Source organism: Camelina sativa, chromosome 13 (genome assembly GCF_000633955.1).
Source record: "Camelina sativa cultivar DH55 chromosome 13, Cs, whole genome shotgun sequence".
Lineage (NCBI taxonomy): Eukaryota > Viridiplantae > Streptophyta > Magnoliopsida > Brassicales > Brassicaceae > Camelina > Camelina sativa.
In genome coordinates this window covers 8424223-8438037 of record NC_025697.1, presented here as the reverse complement: position 1 = coordinate 8438037, position 13815 = coordinate 8424223, and the positions used below count along the sequence as shown (strand labels likewise).

The window sequence follows — 13815 nt, the reverse complement described above, 5'->3', positions numbered from 1 at the left end:
TGACCCGAATTGACCTGCCCCGTCGTCTACAATTTCCTAAGCCACGCGATTCTGGATCATCCGCAAGCTTCACTTTCAGGCAGTCGCTAAAGTTCCCGGCGATCAGAGTTCAAATCTTCCGAAATTGATCGGAGATCCGTGAATCATGGCGACGGAGAAGCGGAATAAGGAGGAGGAGGAGGTGAAGACCGATGATGGATCTCCTAAAATCAAACCGAGACCGATCGTGCAGCTCGGAATCTTTCTCGTTGCTCACAGTCCCGTTTTCAGGTGAATGTTTTCACCATCGTTTATATTATGTTTCTGTAGTTTCTATGTGTTGGTTCATTGATGCTCTGATCGTGTTTCTAGTGTGGTTTTCTCTGCTGCTGGGGTTTTGGCGTTGCTAATTTTACCTCTACTGGCAAAGAACACTTACATCTCCGAGAATGCTCTAATGCCAGGTTTTTTTTGTTTTGCATACTTGAGAACGCTATACAAGTTCACATTGGATTCAAGTCTCGTTGTCAGTTTACTAGAAAGAAAACAAAAAAACTTACTGTTTCTAGGATTTGGTTATCTCGTGAGTGTTTATAAAAAAAGTACAATGTGAATCATACGAATGATGTTGAACTTGATTCTCAACAGTAGGGATCACAGCTAGTGTAGCCTACTTGACATTGAGGGTGTTAGCCAAATTAATGCATCAGATTGGAATCTGTAGGAGGGTTTTAAACTTTTGAGTAATGTGAGTTTATGGCTTGCCAACTTCGAGTGAGTTCTTTATTTTTGGCTCTGTTCTTCAGGCTCTGCACGGTCTATGCTCTCTAATCGAGATGTTTCTGATGGAAGCAAACTGGTGAAGGATATAAAGAACTATAGGTTGAATCATGAAGGCCAGGGTGTGTATGTCTTTTCTCCATTGCAATTCTTTCCAGTTTTCTCATGAAATGTCTATTCCTATGTTATTTTAAAAAGAAATCGAGAAAGTAATTTGTTCTTCTTTTACTTAATTCTTCGAGTATTGGTGTCCCGACTGCATATTCCAAGTTTCTTTTCTGCAATTCCATCTTTTTTTTCAGATGTACCAGTTGACATTCTTCGGTTTCTGCCCTTGTCCAAGAAATTTAATGATTCGCCATTTGTTTGACTTTTTGTGTAGTGAAGTCCAGAAGCTCGTTGGAAAATACATGTCAGAAATGGTTGCAGAAGTTTATTATCAAAAGTTCCATCCTGAAGGGAATCAATTTCACCCTCTGCACTTTTTCTCCGGTCCTGATTCCTATACTCTGCTAGATAATGTCAGTTGTGCTTCTTATGGAGTCAATGTTGCTGGGATTATACGAGCCCCTCGTGGTGATGGGAAAGAGTCTATTGTGCTGGTTACTCCTTATGATTTTATAAATGGTGGAGATTACGAGGCTTTGTCTTTAGGCATTACTAGTACTCTATTTTCCTTGCTCGCTAGAGTTACCTGGCTCTCCAAAGACATAATATGGCTTGTTGCTGATTCTCGTTATGGAGACTATAGACCTGTTGCTGCGTGGTTAAGTGAGTACCATTCACCCTCATTTAAGGTCTCGGATTTGCTGAAGTGTGGTGAGCGAAATACAGCTGATAACTTCAGACGAGCTGGAACAGTGGCTGCTGCTTTGGTTTTGAAGGTTGATGGTAGAAGTGAAAGGTTTGAGGACACACTAAGTATCTATGCAGAGGCATCTAATGGGCAGATGCCAAATCTTGACCTCATCAATGTTGTCAATTACTTAGCTGTGCACAGGCAGGGGTTTTATGTCAAGGTGGAGAAAGTTGTATCGTTACTTTCCTCTAGTTGGCTAAAGATTATTGGGGAAATATTTGAAGCTGTTGGGAAATTGGCACATACGTTGAATCCGGACTGGAATTTTGGTATCCCAGTTGCAGACTATCTTGAAGGCAGTGCTACCCTTGCAAGTTCACTATACTCCCAGGTAAAATGTATAGTCGATCTGTCCGTAATTAAGTTCTTGTGGTTGCAGTCACACTTATACATTTTAACAAGGAAAGACCTTGAAAGTTAACACTTTTGTTATTCATTCTCATCAGGCCCTTGGTATCCCAACTGGTCCTCATGGAGCCTTCCGCGACAATCAAGTTGATGCAATTACCTTGAAAGTTTCACCTAGATTTCCTCCTGACAGTAAGACAAGACAACATGATTTCTTTCTACGAGGTGCCAGGTGAGTTTTTCTTTTTATATTTCTCCTTTCCCATTTTATACAATATACCTGCCTCCGCTAGTGTATGTGAATTTTATTATGCTTAAGAACTACAATTCATTATTAGACTCTGTCTGAGTGTTGATGATAACTCTGTGCTTTCTCTTTGAATGCAGGTTACTGGAAGGAACTATAAGATCAGTGAACAACCTCCTCGAGAAGTTTCATCAATCGTTTTTTCTTTACCTGTTAACTTCGCCAAGCAAATTTATCTCTGTAGGAGTTTACATGATTGCCTTTGCTCTTCTTGTAGCCCCTCTTCCAATGGTCGCAGCCTCTTTATATATTGAGGGCTGTAAAGCTCTTACTAAATCCACTGATAACCCCACTGAAAACCTTAAGTCTTGGAAATGGCTAGACGCAGCCAAACAGGTCTTTGCTTTGCACTTGTTCGGTTTCATTGTCACGCTGCTTCCTTATTTCATCTGTCAAGTACCGGGCCAACATTCTCCAAGTAACCGCTCCATCATGTGGGGCACTACCTCTTCATCGCTTCTTCTTATAACCTTTGCCGCAATCCCGGGTTGCTCTCCGTTCACCTCTCGGCATCATGGAACCCACTGGGCAGTCTTGAAATCAGTGACCATCTCAGCTGCCTTCATTGGTCTGTGTCTAATGTCTATAATCAATTTCGCCACTGCAGAGATTGGAGCGTTGCTACTCGTGCCAACGTGTCTAATGGCTCAGCCTATAAAACCCGCTTTGAGATCTAGACGCATTAAGAGCATGTTGGGTGCGTTCTGCAGTATGGTGTTGCTGACAATCGGGTTCCCGGTCATGTTTTTCGCAATCTCTAAGGGGTTGTTTGGAGAAGGGCTCGTAGGTTTAAGTCTTGGAGGAGAGTTCTGGACATGGTTAGAGTCGTTGTGGGCGTGGAAGAGTGCAACATATCTATACATAGGTATGGTTCATCTTCCTTGCTGGCTCCTTTGCCTCTGCATCTTGTTTCATCCTTCTTAATTCTTATTTTACATCGCAAGTTACTTTTATTTCCTTTACTGCGGCTTCACGCTGTTTGAGATTTATATGTTTTCTATTTGTCGCATGATAATGAGCTATTAGAGGTCGGTCTTATGTCGCTAGAAAACTAAAAAATTCATGAATAGAATGCAGCTTTTTGTATTGGCTTTTAGTTTTTAAACACTATTCACTTCAAACGTTAGAAAGACAAGTTTTTAAACTAGACCGAAAGCCAGAAACTATGCTTCGAATCTATTAGTACAACAAATGCGTGAAAAAACTGGTCCGAAGTACATACAAAAGAGATCAAAATTGCGGATAATATCTACCAGTTAATTAGATGTGTTACAGAGGTTGGTATTACAAGGAAGCTGTATCAGAGTGTGTTCTTCTTTGTCCAAAACCCATCATTGAGTTGCCCAAATCGAAATCCAATATCAAGCCTTCTAATTGTAACCCACCCATAACAATCGGGTTGACCCGACTCGAGCCGCCGTCTAAAATTCCCAAGCATCGGACTCCACCACCAACATCCACCATTAGATTCTTCCCCTGGATCCTCCACCTCACCATCTCGCTCTGCAACGCTAGATCAACCGCCGGTAAATCTACCTCACTCTTGAAGCAGAGCTCGAACGGTGCGACAGGAGCAACCGGTGTAGCTTCAGTCGCAGCTTTAGCGTAAGCTTCAACTAACACCGCGTAGATCGAGCTTTCCAGCATCGTGTATGGAACCACCGTACTCAGCTCCGCCGCTAACGGACCATCCACGGAGTGCTTTTCCCCGTTGACTCTGATCGATTTCACGTTAATTACGTAATCGCCACTCGAGCCGGTTAACAGAGGCGTGTAAACCAACGATCTAGACGCAGCCACTCCGAAAACCTCCTCAACCGAACTCGTCGACACGACGCCGTCTAACGGCGACAGGTAAACCGTTAAACGACGACGTTCGTTAGTTACGACGGCGAGTTGCGAAGGGAGAGAGATCTGGGCCCTTCCTAAGCCCATTACTCCACGGGCTCCCCTAGCGAGCCCACGTAACAGCCACGGTGGAGCACAGGCGAAAAGCAGATCAACGGTTCCCGGGGAAGTAACAGATCCAAATGACATGACGTCACTGAAAAGCTCTCCTCTCGCCGTAATCCCAACGGCGCCGTTTCTAACAAGCAATTCGCAATCCTTAGCGTCTCCACGCGATGATGATGATACTTTTACATTCCCAGCTTTAGCCTTAAGACAGCCGCTAGAGCTACCGGAGATAAGACTCCGTGACGACGATGGACCAGAGGAACAATCAAACCAGAGAATCGAACCGGCGAGATCCACGACGAGCTTGACCGGCTGGGGAGAGTCACCGAGGCGAATCTGTGCGACGTATTGACCGGTTGGTAGGTCTTTAAAAACAGGGAAAACGAGTCCGTTGAGGGAGCCGGAGATCTGAGATTTGGAAATGATTAGAACGGAGAGGAAGGAGAAGACGAAGAGGTAAAACAGAGAAGAAGAAGAAGCCATTAGAAGAAGAAGAGTGAAGAGAGATGATGGATCTGGACGGTTTTTGAAGGATTTGTTATGGTTAGGGATGCGGTGGGCCGACGCTGGTTTTAGAGGGAAGGGGGAATGGGAAACGATAAGGATTGGTTCATTTTAAGGTAAGTGCTGAGTAGACTTGTTGTGTCGTTTCGCTCTTTGTGGGGGACTCTTTTGTTTTGGTCAATGTTTATCCATTTTTATTTGGGAAAAACTTTCATTTGATAAGGAATTTGGCACGTGTATACGAGCTTTAAAAAACAAAAAAATTAGGAATATCCGTAAAGTTTATACCCAACTACTCACTACACCACCAGTCGGGAGTAGTTGGTTTGGTAATGGGAAAATGTGAAGTTGGGCTCATTTATATATGGGCCTTGTTTGGTGTGTGATATGTGGTCTAATTTAGTTTGGACCTTGTTGTGTACGTTCACTAGACATTATAAATTTCTATCATCAAGTCTTAACCTTTCATTACCTAATAGTTTGGATTTGTTATGAGTTTCACGATTCAGCAAGACTTTCTGATATACACTTCTATCTGTTGGTCAGATATAAAAAGGATTCAACAACCTAGTTTGACCCTTAGTTTTCTCTAGAGTGTGTTTTTGTACTCAAAAATGAGGTTTACGGTCTATAATATACCATACCTCAGTAGTCCATCTGCATCACAAGCAAACATTCATTTTCATTTACAAGAGAGAAACACAAAGATGAGTAGCCTCACCCTCACACATCTCATACTATTTTTCTCAATTTTCGCAGCCATAACTTTGAAATTAAACTCTCAGTACCTTCTTCCGATCACCAAACACGAACCCACTAATCAATTTTACACCACTTTAAACCTTGGATCCGGTGGGACATCTTCCTCGAACCTCCTCCTTGATTTCGAAACCAACCTCACGTTGGTCAACTGGAACATATTCAATCCTCCACTTTTTGTCAACAACCTCGTGATTTGCAAAAGCTCCACATGCAACTCCATCCCCGGCAATGACTGCGACGACAACGGACTATTCTGTGTTTACCGACAATCAAGCCTTCTAGGTCAAAATGTCGGCGTAATAGGCGCTGTTGTCCAAGACACGGTAAACATCTCCACCACAGACGGTGGCAATCTCCTCTCTCCATTCACCGTCCATCCCTTCACACTCTCTTGCGCCGGAGGGGAACCATTACAGGCCCTTCCGCCTCCGGTCTCCGGAGTTCTAAGTCTTTCTCCCGTATCTTCATCGTTCACCAAACAGGTGACGTCATTGTTTGGAGTCATCCCTAAATTCTCTCTCTGCTTGCCTTCTTCCGGCACCGGTCATTTCTATATGGCCGCCGTTAACTACCTCATCCCGCCGTTCAATAGCGATAATCCCATTCCGATGACTTTGGTACCATTGAAAAACATAGACACGGGGAATTATCTAATCGACGTCAAATCAATCTACGTTGACGGAACTCCTTTGTCGTTTAACCCTAATTTGCTTGCGGGGGGAGCCAAGCTAAGCACAGTGGTTCCTTACACCGTACCCCTCGCCGATATCTACAATGCTCTTGCTCAGTCCTTTACACTGAAAGCAAAGGTATTCAAAACAGACTCTTTAATTATACTTATATTAACAAAATCTCATATTTTGATATTAGACTTTGATTTCAAAGATAAAAGCCACGTGAATATTTTAAATTTAGCCGTGTATTTAAAGTATAAACTATAAGGAAAAAAATATTAAATATATATGATTTCATAATCTCTATCTCATGCACAAAATATCATGTATTGACCTTCGAAGTTGGTAAAATGGTAAAAATAAAAAAACCATATAAACAAGAAAAACGATTACGTGTTACTTTAAATTGCAAAGGAAATGTTTGTATGTTGTGTCTAGAGGAAAACTAAATAATTTATGTTTGTATTTGGGGTTTAACTTTTTCACAGACAATGGGAATATCTAAGGTTCAAGCAATTGCGCCATTTAAAGACTGCTTTGACGCACGCGCTGCAGGGAAGAACATGACGGGGCCGAATGTGCCTGTGATAGATATTGGGGTGCCAGGGAGGGGAGGAGGAGAGGTCAAGTGGAGTTTTCACGGTGCCAATACGGTGGTGAACGTGACGGAGACAGTGATGTGTTTGGCGTTCCTCGACGGTGGACAGAACCCGAAGGACTTGATGGTGATTGGGACTAGTGCCGGCTTAAGGCTTTTAGGGGCCCCCGGGCAATTTTTTCTTTTAATGAAAGACCAATTTTTTTTTTCTTATATGTTTAAAAAAATATGGATTTCATTTTGATAATATATAAACATTTGATAAGATTATAAAAATTTATTTTCATTTTACATTAGAGTCAGTTGAGATCATTACAGAAAATAAAGAATATTTTTAGTTATTGATTCGTAAAAATAAATCCTTAAAACATATTTTAACGAATTATTTTTGTGTTACAAATTTTGTTTTTGCCTCTTTTATCTTACTTTATTTTTTTTGTGCCCATTTATCTTGCATTAATTTTTTTTTGTACTCCTTTATCTTACATTATTTTATTTTTTTGTGTCCTTAATCTTACATTATTTATCTCTTTAATCTATGAACCCGGTGGCACCTCTTGTCCCCTATCTAAGCCTGATTAGGACACATCAGCTTCGAGATCATATGCTCGAGATCGATTTTAGCACATCCCTTATGGGTTTGAGTGACTCGCTCTTGCTCCATAACACTAGCTGCTCCACGTGGCCTTCCGAAAACTAAAATTAACCACACATGACAATAAATAAGATTGTGGTATGATCAACTCTGACGTTTCAGTTATTAGTACACTCCTTTGGTATATCATCGTGCTTTTTGGTGCTGTACCATGTATGACACGTTTTCTATGACACATGTGCTCCAATCGAAATTAAAATAAATTATCATCCGTTTCTCTTAAATATCGTTTGTTTAACATTCTAAAGTTATCCTATGTTTTCTATATAAATGATATTTAAAGATTTTTCATTGATAAATTTTGAAATTGAAGTACTTGTAAATTCAAATATCAAAAATAAAAGAGGAAAAAAAAAGAATTTTAAACATCTTCTAATTTAGAGAAACAGACAATATATATAAATATTTTTTTTCAAAATCTCACGATGAACAAAATCAGATTATATGAGTATGAGTTATGAAGTAGACCCCACCACGTGAATTGTAATACTTGAGCAGCGCTCATTTTGCATAATTAGTGATAATTGTTACTAGGAAACACCCACTGAATCACTGATCTTCTCCAAAAAAAATTCAAATTTATTCAATTGTTGTCAATTGTCATGTGTTACATATGCCTAATACTCTCTCCTTTTGGTAAAGAGTGCGCGTAATTCTACTTTCGGAAATAAAGATCTCAACGTGAAACCTCAAAATAATTAAACATTTAAATAATAACCATTATTTTAGTGTTTCCACATCTCCTTAGATCCAAGATGTGTGTTTTTACATGTATAAATACCATACATCTACAGTCCATATTCATCACAAACAATGAAACAAACAATCACATTCATCATTTGATTCCCAAAAAAAAAAAAGTGATCCAAGAAAACAAAAATGGGTAGCCTCACGCGTCTCGTAGTCTTTCTCTCCATTTTTGCAACTATAACTCTAAAATTAAACTCACAATACTTTCTTCCGATCACCAAACACGAACCCACAAATCAATTCTACACCACTCTCAACATAGGATCCGTCACAAAATCTCCCGTAAACCTCCTCCTCGACCTCGGAACAAACCTCACGTGGCTCAATTGTCGTAAACTCAAATCTGTATCTTCACTCCGCCTAGTCACTTGTCAGAGCTCCACATGCAAGTCCATACCCGGTAATCGTTGTGCCGGAAAATCCTGTCTTTACAAGCAACCAAACCCTCTCGGTCTAATCCCCGACGTAACCGGCCGTGTCGTCCAAGCCAGAGTCTCTATCTCCACCACAGACGGCGGTAAATTCCTCACCCCAGTTTCAGTACCCCGCTTGACATTCTCCTGCGCCGGTGAGAAAGCACTTCACGGCCTTCCTCCTCTAGTCGCCGGAGTTCTTGCTCTTTCTCCCGGATCCTCGTCGTTCACGAAACAGGTGACGTCAGCGTTTAACGTTATCCCTAAATTCTCTCTCTGCTTGCCTTCTTCCGGCACCGGTCATTTCTATATCGCCGGCGTCCATTACTTTATCCCGCCGTTCAACAACAGCAGTTTTCCGATTCCGATGATTTTCACGCCCATTAGAGGCGTTGATTCAGGAGATTATCTACTCAACGTCCTTAATATCTACGTTGGCGGGACTTCCTTATCGTTGAAACCCAATTTGGTTAACAGTGGAGCTAAACTCAGCACGGTGGTTCCTTACACCGTACTCCACACCGACATCTACAATGCTCTTGCTGAGTCGTTTACACTCAAGGCAAAGGTATTCAAAACAAAACCTCATCGTTTGATATTGGACTTCGAAATGTAAAGATAAAAGCCACCTAAAGATTACAAGTTCATGTGGTCCATTAACTTAAGAATTAAAGATTACTTCATAGTTCATACTGATGCATTCGTATTAATTAACTATTGAGGTGATATTTTTCTAATGGAAACATCTTTTATATTTTTTTGACATTTGAAGTAGATCTACGTATACGAAACCATATAAAAATAATAGAAATATATATATATAGATATAGGTTTTTTTTGAATGATAATTTTCTGTGTTTCTTGAAAATTACTAAAGCGATAAAATAACTCTGTTTTATTTTTATTTATTTGTGGTTTGAATGATACAGGCAATGGGAATATCGATGGTTCCATCGGTGGCGCCGTTTAAACATTGTTTCAATGCACGCACTGCCGGAAAGAAATTGACGGGGCCAAACGTGCCGGTGATTGAGATTGGTTTGCCGGGGAGGATGGGGGAGGTGAAGTGGTGGTTCTACGGTGCGAATACGATGGTGAAAGTGAAGGAAACGGTGATATGTTTGGCGTTTATCGACGGTGGAAAGAAACCGAAGGCTTTGATGGTGATTGGGACGCATCAGGTTCAAGATCATATGCTCGAGTTCGATTTCAGCAGGACGGTTCTCGCTTTTAGTGAGTCACTCTTGCTCCAAAACACAAGCTGCTCCACTTGGCCTTCCCAAAAATAGAATCAATCACACATGAGAAAATCTTTGACTTTTCAGTTTAGTACACTTCTTGGTATTGTATGACACGTTTTCCATGACACATGTGTGTTCTTATCGAAATTTAAAATATTGTATGAGAAGCTTTCTAATTTCTATAATATTGACTCAAAACTCCGTTGGAGATTGCTCTTATATATAAATACTTAAATAGAAAGCTTCCAAGGAAATCTAACAAAGATTTCAGGGCAAGCTAAAGCTACCAAGGGAAACACTTGATTATTATAAAATAGACTATCACTTCCATTATAGCAACCATACCATTTTCCAAATCAAGAAACAAGAAATTATACAATAATGGCTGCTCCGATCAATTTGTTATCACTCTTTATCATCTTAACCCTACACACCTCCCTCGCCGTCGGCTACAACAAACCAAACCCACCGGCTTTCCTACTTTCCTTGATCAAAGACAAAGCCACGTATCTCTACTACACAAACCTCAACCTCGGTAACAATAATCACTCTCCTCTCACTCACAGCCTCGCCGTCGATCTCGGCGGTGGCTCATCCGTTCTCCTCCGTTGCAACACCGCCGTCAAATCCACAACTTACCTCCCAATCCGCTGCGACTCCGCTAAATGCAAACAAGCCAAGCTCGACTCGTTCTGTTTCAATAAGACCACCACTTGTGGCAAATACGTTTCCACTTCCTTCACCGAGCATCCACTCAACACACTTCTCGGTCTTGACTCCGTCTCTCTTCTCATCTTGAAACGTAACGGCGTCACTAAAACCGTCCACTCATCGCTGACTTTGACTTGCACCAACGACGCTAACGCCTTAAAACTCATGCCGGAGGTTGTTAACGGAACCATCGGTCTTGGAAAGTCCTTGATATCACTTCCGTCCCAGCTCGCGTCCATGCACAAAACCCCGCGAAAATTCGCTTTCTGTTTGCCCTCTAAACCAACCGGATTAGGGAGCCTTCTCATTGGAGAAGGCTCTCCTTACACTAACGATGTCTTCAAGAACTTAGCCTCAACTCCTCTGATTGTTGACAGATCGTCCGGTCGGTACTTCATTGACGTGAAGTCCATCGAAATCGCTGGAAAGAACGTTTCTTTGGATAAGAAAAGTCGTGGAAACGCTATGATATGTACATTGGCTCCTTACACCATCTTGCAGACTTCCACTTACAAGGCCATGGTTAGGGAATTTGTGAGAGAAGCTAAGCTGTTGAGAGTCGCAAAGGTGAAACCTTTCGAGGCATGTTTCAACTCCAAAGGGATGGAAAGTGCAGCGGCGGTTCCGGTGATTGATTTGGTGGTGAACGGTGGAGCTAAGTGGAGGATCAATAGGTGGAACTCGCTATTGAAGGTGAAAAGAGATGTGGTTTGTTTAGCGTTTTTTGACGGAGGTGTGAATATGAAGACGACAGAGATGGTGATCGGAGGGTTTCAGATGGAAGATCATCTTGTGGAGTTTGATCTCGAAGCTTCCAAGTTCACTTTCTCGTCTTCACTTTTACTTCGCAATACTACTTGTACCCAAAACATGATTTTATAATCTTTTATATTTTTTTTTTGTGATTTTGTAATCTTATATATCAATATCATCGATTGTTCACCTTAATAACCTCCAAGAAATTAAAACAAACAACAACCGAGGAATTATTATTATTACGGGATATATTATGATTACCATTATAGACTTAAAGTAATATACTACTGTTTAATTATGAAGTAAAACGGAGTGGCCGTGCGTTTGACTAGTATAATTTTTGAAAGGTTTTTGTTAAAAGCTTCGAAGTCATATGCTTTGAAATAGTTCGAAAAGTATAATATATTGTTACTATTAGAAATAGAATCGTATTGCATTTTTTAAAATTGTTCTGTACGTTTAAAGCCTAAATGGTGTGTTATATGAAAGTAATACGTTGGCAAATTTTTCTCCTGACCCACAAAAGTGTAATTTTTTGTTATCAGCTTTTTTTTTTTTACCAATTGAATTGGGTCAGATCAGCCGTTTTGTTCGGAGCATCAAGCAGCGGAACCCGGAGCTATCTTTCTTCCCTTCCCCAGCTAGAAAAAAGAGCTTTTGCAACGGAATCATTGGGCGAACTGCGGACTACGATACAAGTCATGAGCGATAGCGTTGTGAGGGCAGCGATTGGGATATTACTGTTTCCTTAAAAGTTTATAAAAGGAAGAATTTCACAACTTTTTCCTACTTTGCAACAAACTCATACCCTAAAAATATTTCAAAGAATTTAGTTCTTTATTTTTTTATCTTAATATTTTCCCATGTATGTATATAGTAATTTTATCATTTCTCTTATTCAAATTCGAAACATCAATGTATACAACACTATATATATACATTGATGACTGTGAACCCGGCCCTACGTGAGTTTAAACTTAAACTTTTAATTTTATAATTCTGGAGTACTCAAGTTTGCATCCATTAAATACCTTTTTTTTGGTATTTAGAAAGCAAAAAAAAGGTATTTAATGGATGCAAACTTGAGTGCTCCAGAATTATAAAATTAAAAGTTTAAGTTTAAAGAAGAACAGGTGACGTGAGTTTTTTTGCTGGATTTCACATTTTCAGATCTTCGTTAAAGAGAAAACTATTAAAATGTATTTTTTCGGCTCCAAAGTTTTAAAGATTAAGATGCTACTGTCCGTTGAAATAAATATGATAAAATTATGCCAATGGATACGTTTTTCTAAATCTATATCTTCTATATATACATTTTTTGAAACATTTAACAAATAAATCCTAGAGTTGGAACCTATTTATACTATTGACATTATTTTTTTAAAAATTTATAATTTACTATTTATTAAATTATGTTAGGTTTCCCATTTTTGTAAACAATTATTCTCCCATAATTGCAACTTCCCAAAAAATCGGAACTACTATTATTTACATTAAATACTAATTTGATAATTAATTAAATAATATAACATTCCATAAACTTAAAAAAAATTGTCCCTAATCAAAGTTTTAATGCGTAATTTCTAGCATATTCCTTAATAAAACTAATTACACAAATTTTTCACCCTAATTAGTTGCTAACTGGAATATTATTGCCTTGGAGAAGAAAACACCCTATAAGTATATCTTACACCTAAACGAGAATTATCATCACTAACACCCACAACTTACTGAAAACATAAGATATACCTTTGGCTTAAGGATGAAACGTGACATTTGCATACTATTTGGTTTTCTCTATATTTATATTGTTGTTATAATTGTCATATTTTCTGATTTTCAATACTAACATTTTAACGTAGTGACGAGAGAATGGCATGACAAGCATTGCAGCGGTTGAAACGTGGGTGGGCAAACATTTGACTACGATTATAATTTCAACACATGTGTTTGGGACAAACAATGTGGTCACTATACTCAGATTGTGTGGAGAAACACGGATAAGTAGGGATGTGCAAAAGTGAGATGCAAGAATGGTCAAACCTTCATCACTTGCAACTACGATCCTCCCGGTAATTGGGTTGGCCTGTGGCCTTACTAAAAAAACTCCATTTAAATGCTTACAAATCATATATGTATTGTTCAGTTATACAAATCATCTTTCGTGGAACTAATAAACATTGTGGAAATCATAATAATTTCTTATTATTATAATTTTTATTTTTGATTGCCTATGATTCTTCAGTTCCAAAAACAAGTTTTAATTCAGTTACTCCTATGAGATTGAATAAAATAAATGGAAGTCAAAGGATAAGAAGATTTTTTTTTTACCGTGTATAGTTTTCTAATTGTTGTAGCCATTTTTTATTTAGTTTATTTAAGAAATATGAAAGTAATATAATTAGTAGATATGAAGTTTCGACCTTTTGTAATTCTATAACTTAGAAATCGACTATTTTTAATAATATTTTTTATTCAAAGAGTGTAGGTTCAAAAAAAACTTTTAACAAATCTTTTTAATT

General features: G+C 39.2%; 5 protein-coding genes across 7 annotated transcripts; 4 read left to right on the top strand and 1 right to left on the bottom strand.

Moving 5' to 3' along the window:
• Nucleotides 1–3359, top strand: LOC104735975 (glycosylphosphatidylinositol anchor attachment 1 protein). Of its 3 annotated transcripts, none has more exons than XM_010455879.2 (6): nucleotides 1–270; nucleotides 352–443; nucleotides 786–881; nucleotides 1147–1949; nucleotides 2065–2198; nucleotides 2354–3359. In XM_010455879.2, the coding sequence occupies exons 1-6, from the start codon at nucleotides 146–148 to the stop codon at nucleotides 3195–3197; spliced, it is 2094 nt and encodes a 697-aa protein (XP_010454181.1). In that variant the 5' UTR covers nucleotides 1–145; the 3' UTR covers nucleotides 3198–3359. The 3 variants fall into 3 exon arrangements, with proteins under 3 accessions (XP_010454181.1, XP_010454180.1, XP_019090596.1); XM_010455878.2 differs by having other exon boundaries at nucleotides 786–885; nucleotides 1142–1949; XM_019235051.1 differs by lacking the exons at nucleotides 1–270; nucleotides 352–443 and having other exon boundaries at nucleotides 790–881; nucleotides 1142–1949.
• Nucleotides 3427–4885, bottom strand: LOC104735974 (basic 7S globulin 2-like). Its single transcript, XM_010455876.2, has one exon. It carries the CDS (start codon nucleotides 4710–4712, stop codon nucleotides 3558–3560), a length of 1155 nt encoding a protein of 384 aa, XP_010454178.1. The 5' UTR covers nucleotides 4713–4885; the 3' UTR covers nucleotides 3427–3557.
• On the top strand, nucleotides 5414–6957 carry LOC104738047 (the record flags this gene model as incomplete). Its single annotated transcript, XM_010458286.2, has 2 exons — nucleotides 5414–6304; nucleotides 6658–6957. Coding segments are annotated over exons 1-2 (1164 nt in total), but the record flags the coding sequence as incomplete, so codon positions are not given.
• On the top strand, nucleotides 8249–9973 carry LOC104735973 (basic 7S globulin 2-like). Its single transcript, XM_010455875.2, has 2 exons — nucleotides 8249–9153; nucleotides 9515–9973. Exons 1-2 carry the CDS (start codon nucleotides 8302–8304, stop codon nucleotides 9872–9874), a joined length of 1212 nt encoding a protein of 403 aa, XP_010454177.1. The 5' UTR covers nucleotides 8249–8301; the 3' UTR covers nucleotides 9875–9973.
• On the top strand, nucleotides 10056–11419 carry LOC104738046 (aspartyl protease AED1-like). The gene has a single exon (XM_010458285.2). It carries the CDS (start codon nucleotides 10208–10210, stop codon nucleotides 11417–11419), a length of 1212 nt encoding a protein of 403 aa, XP_010456587.1. The 5' UTR covers nucleotides 10056–10207.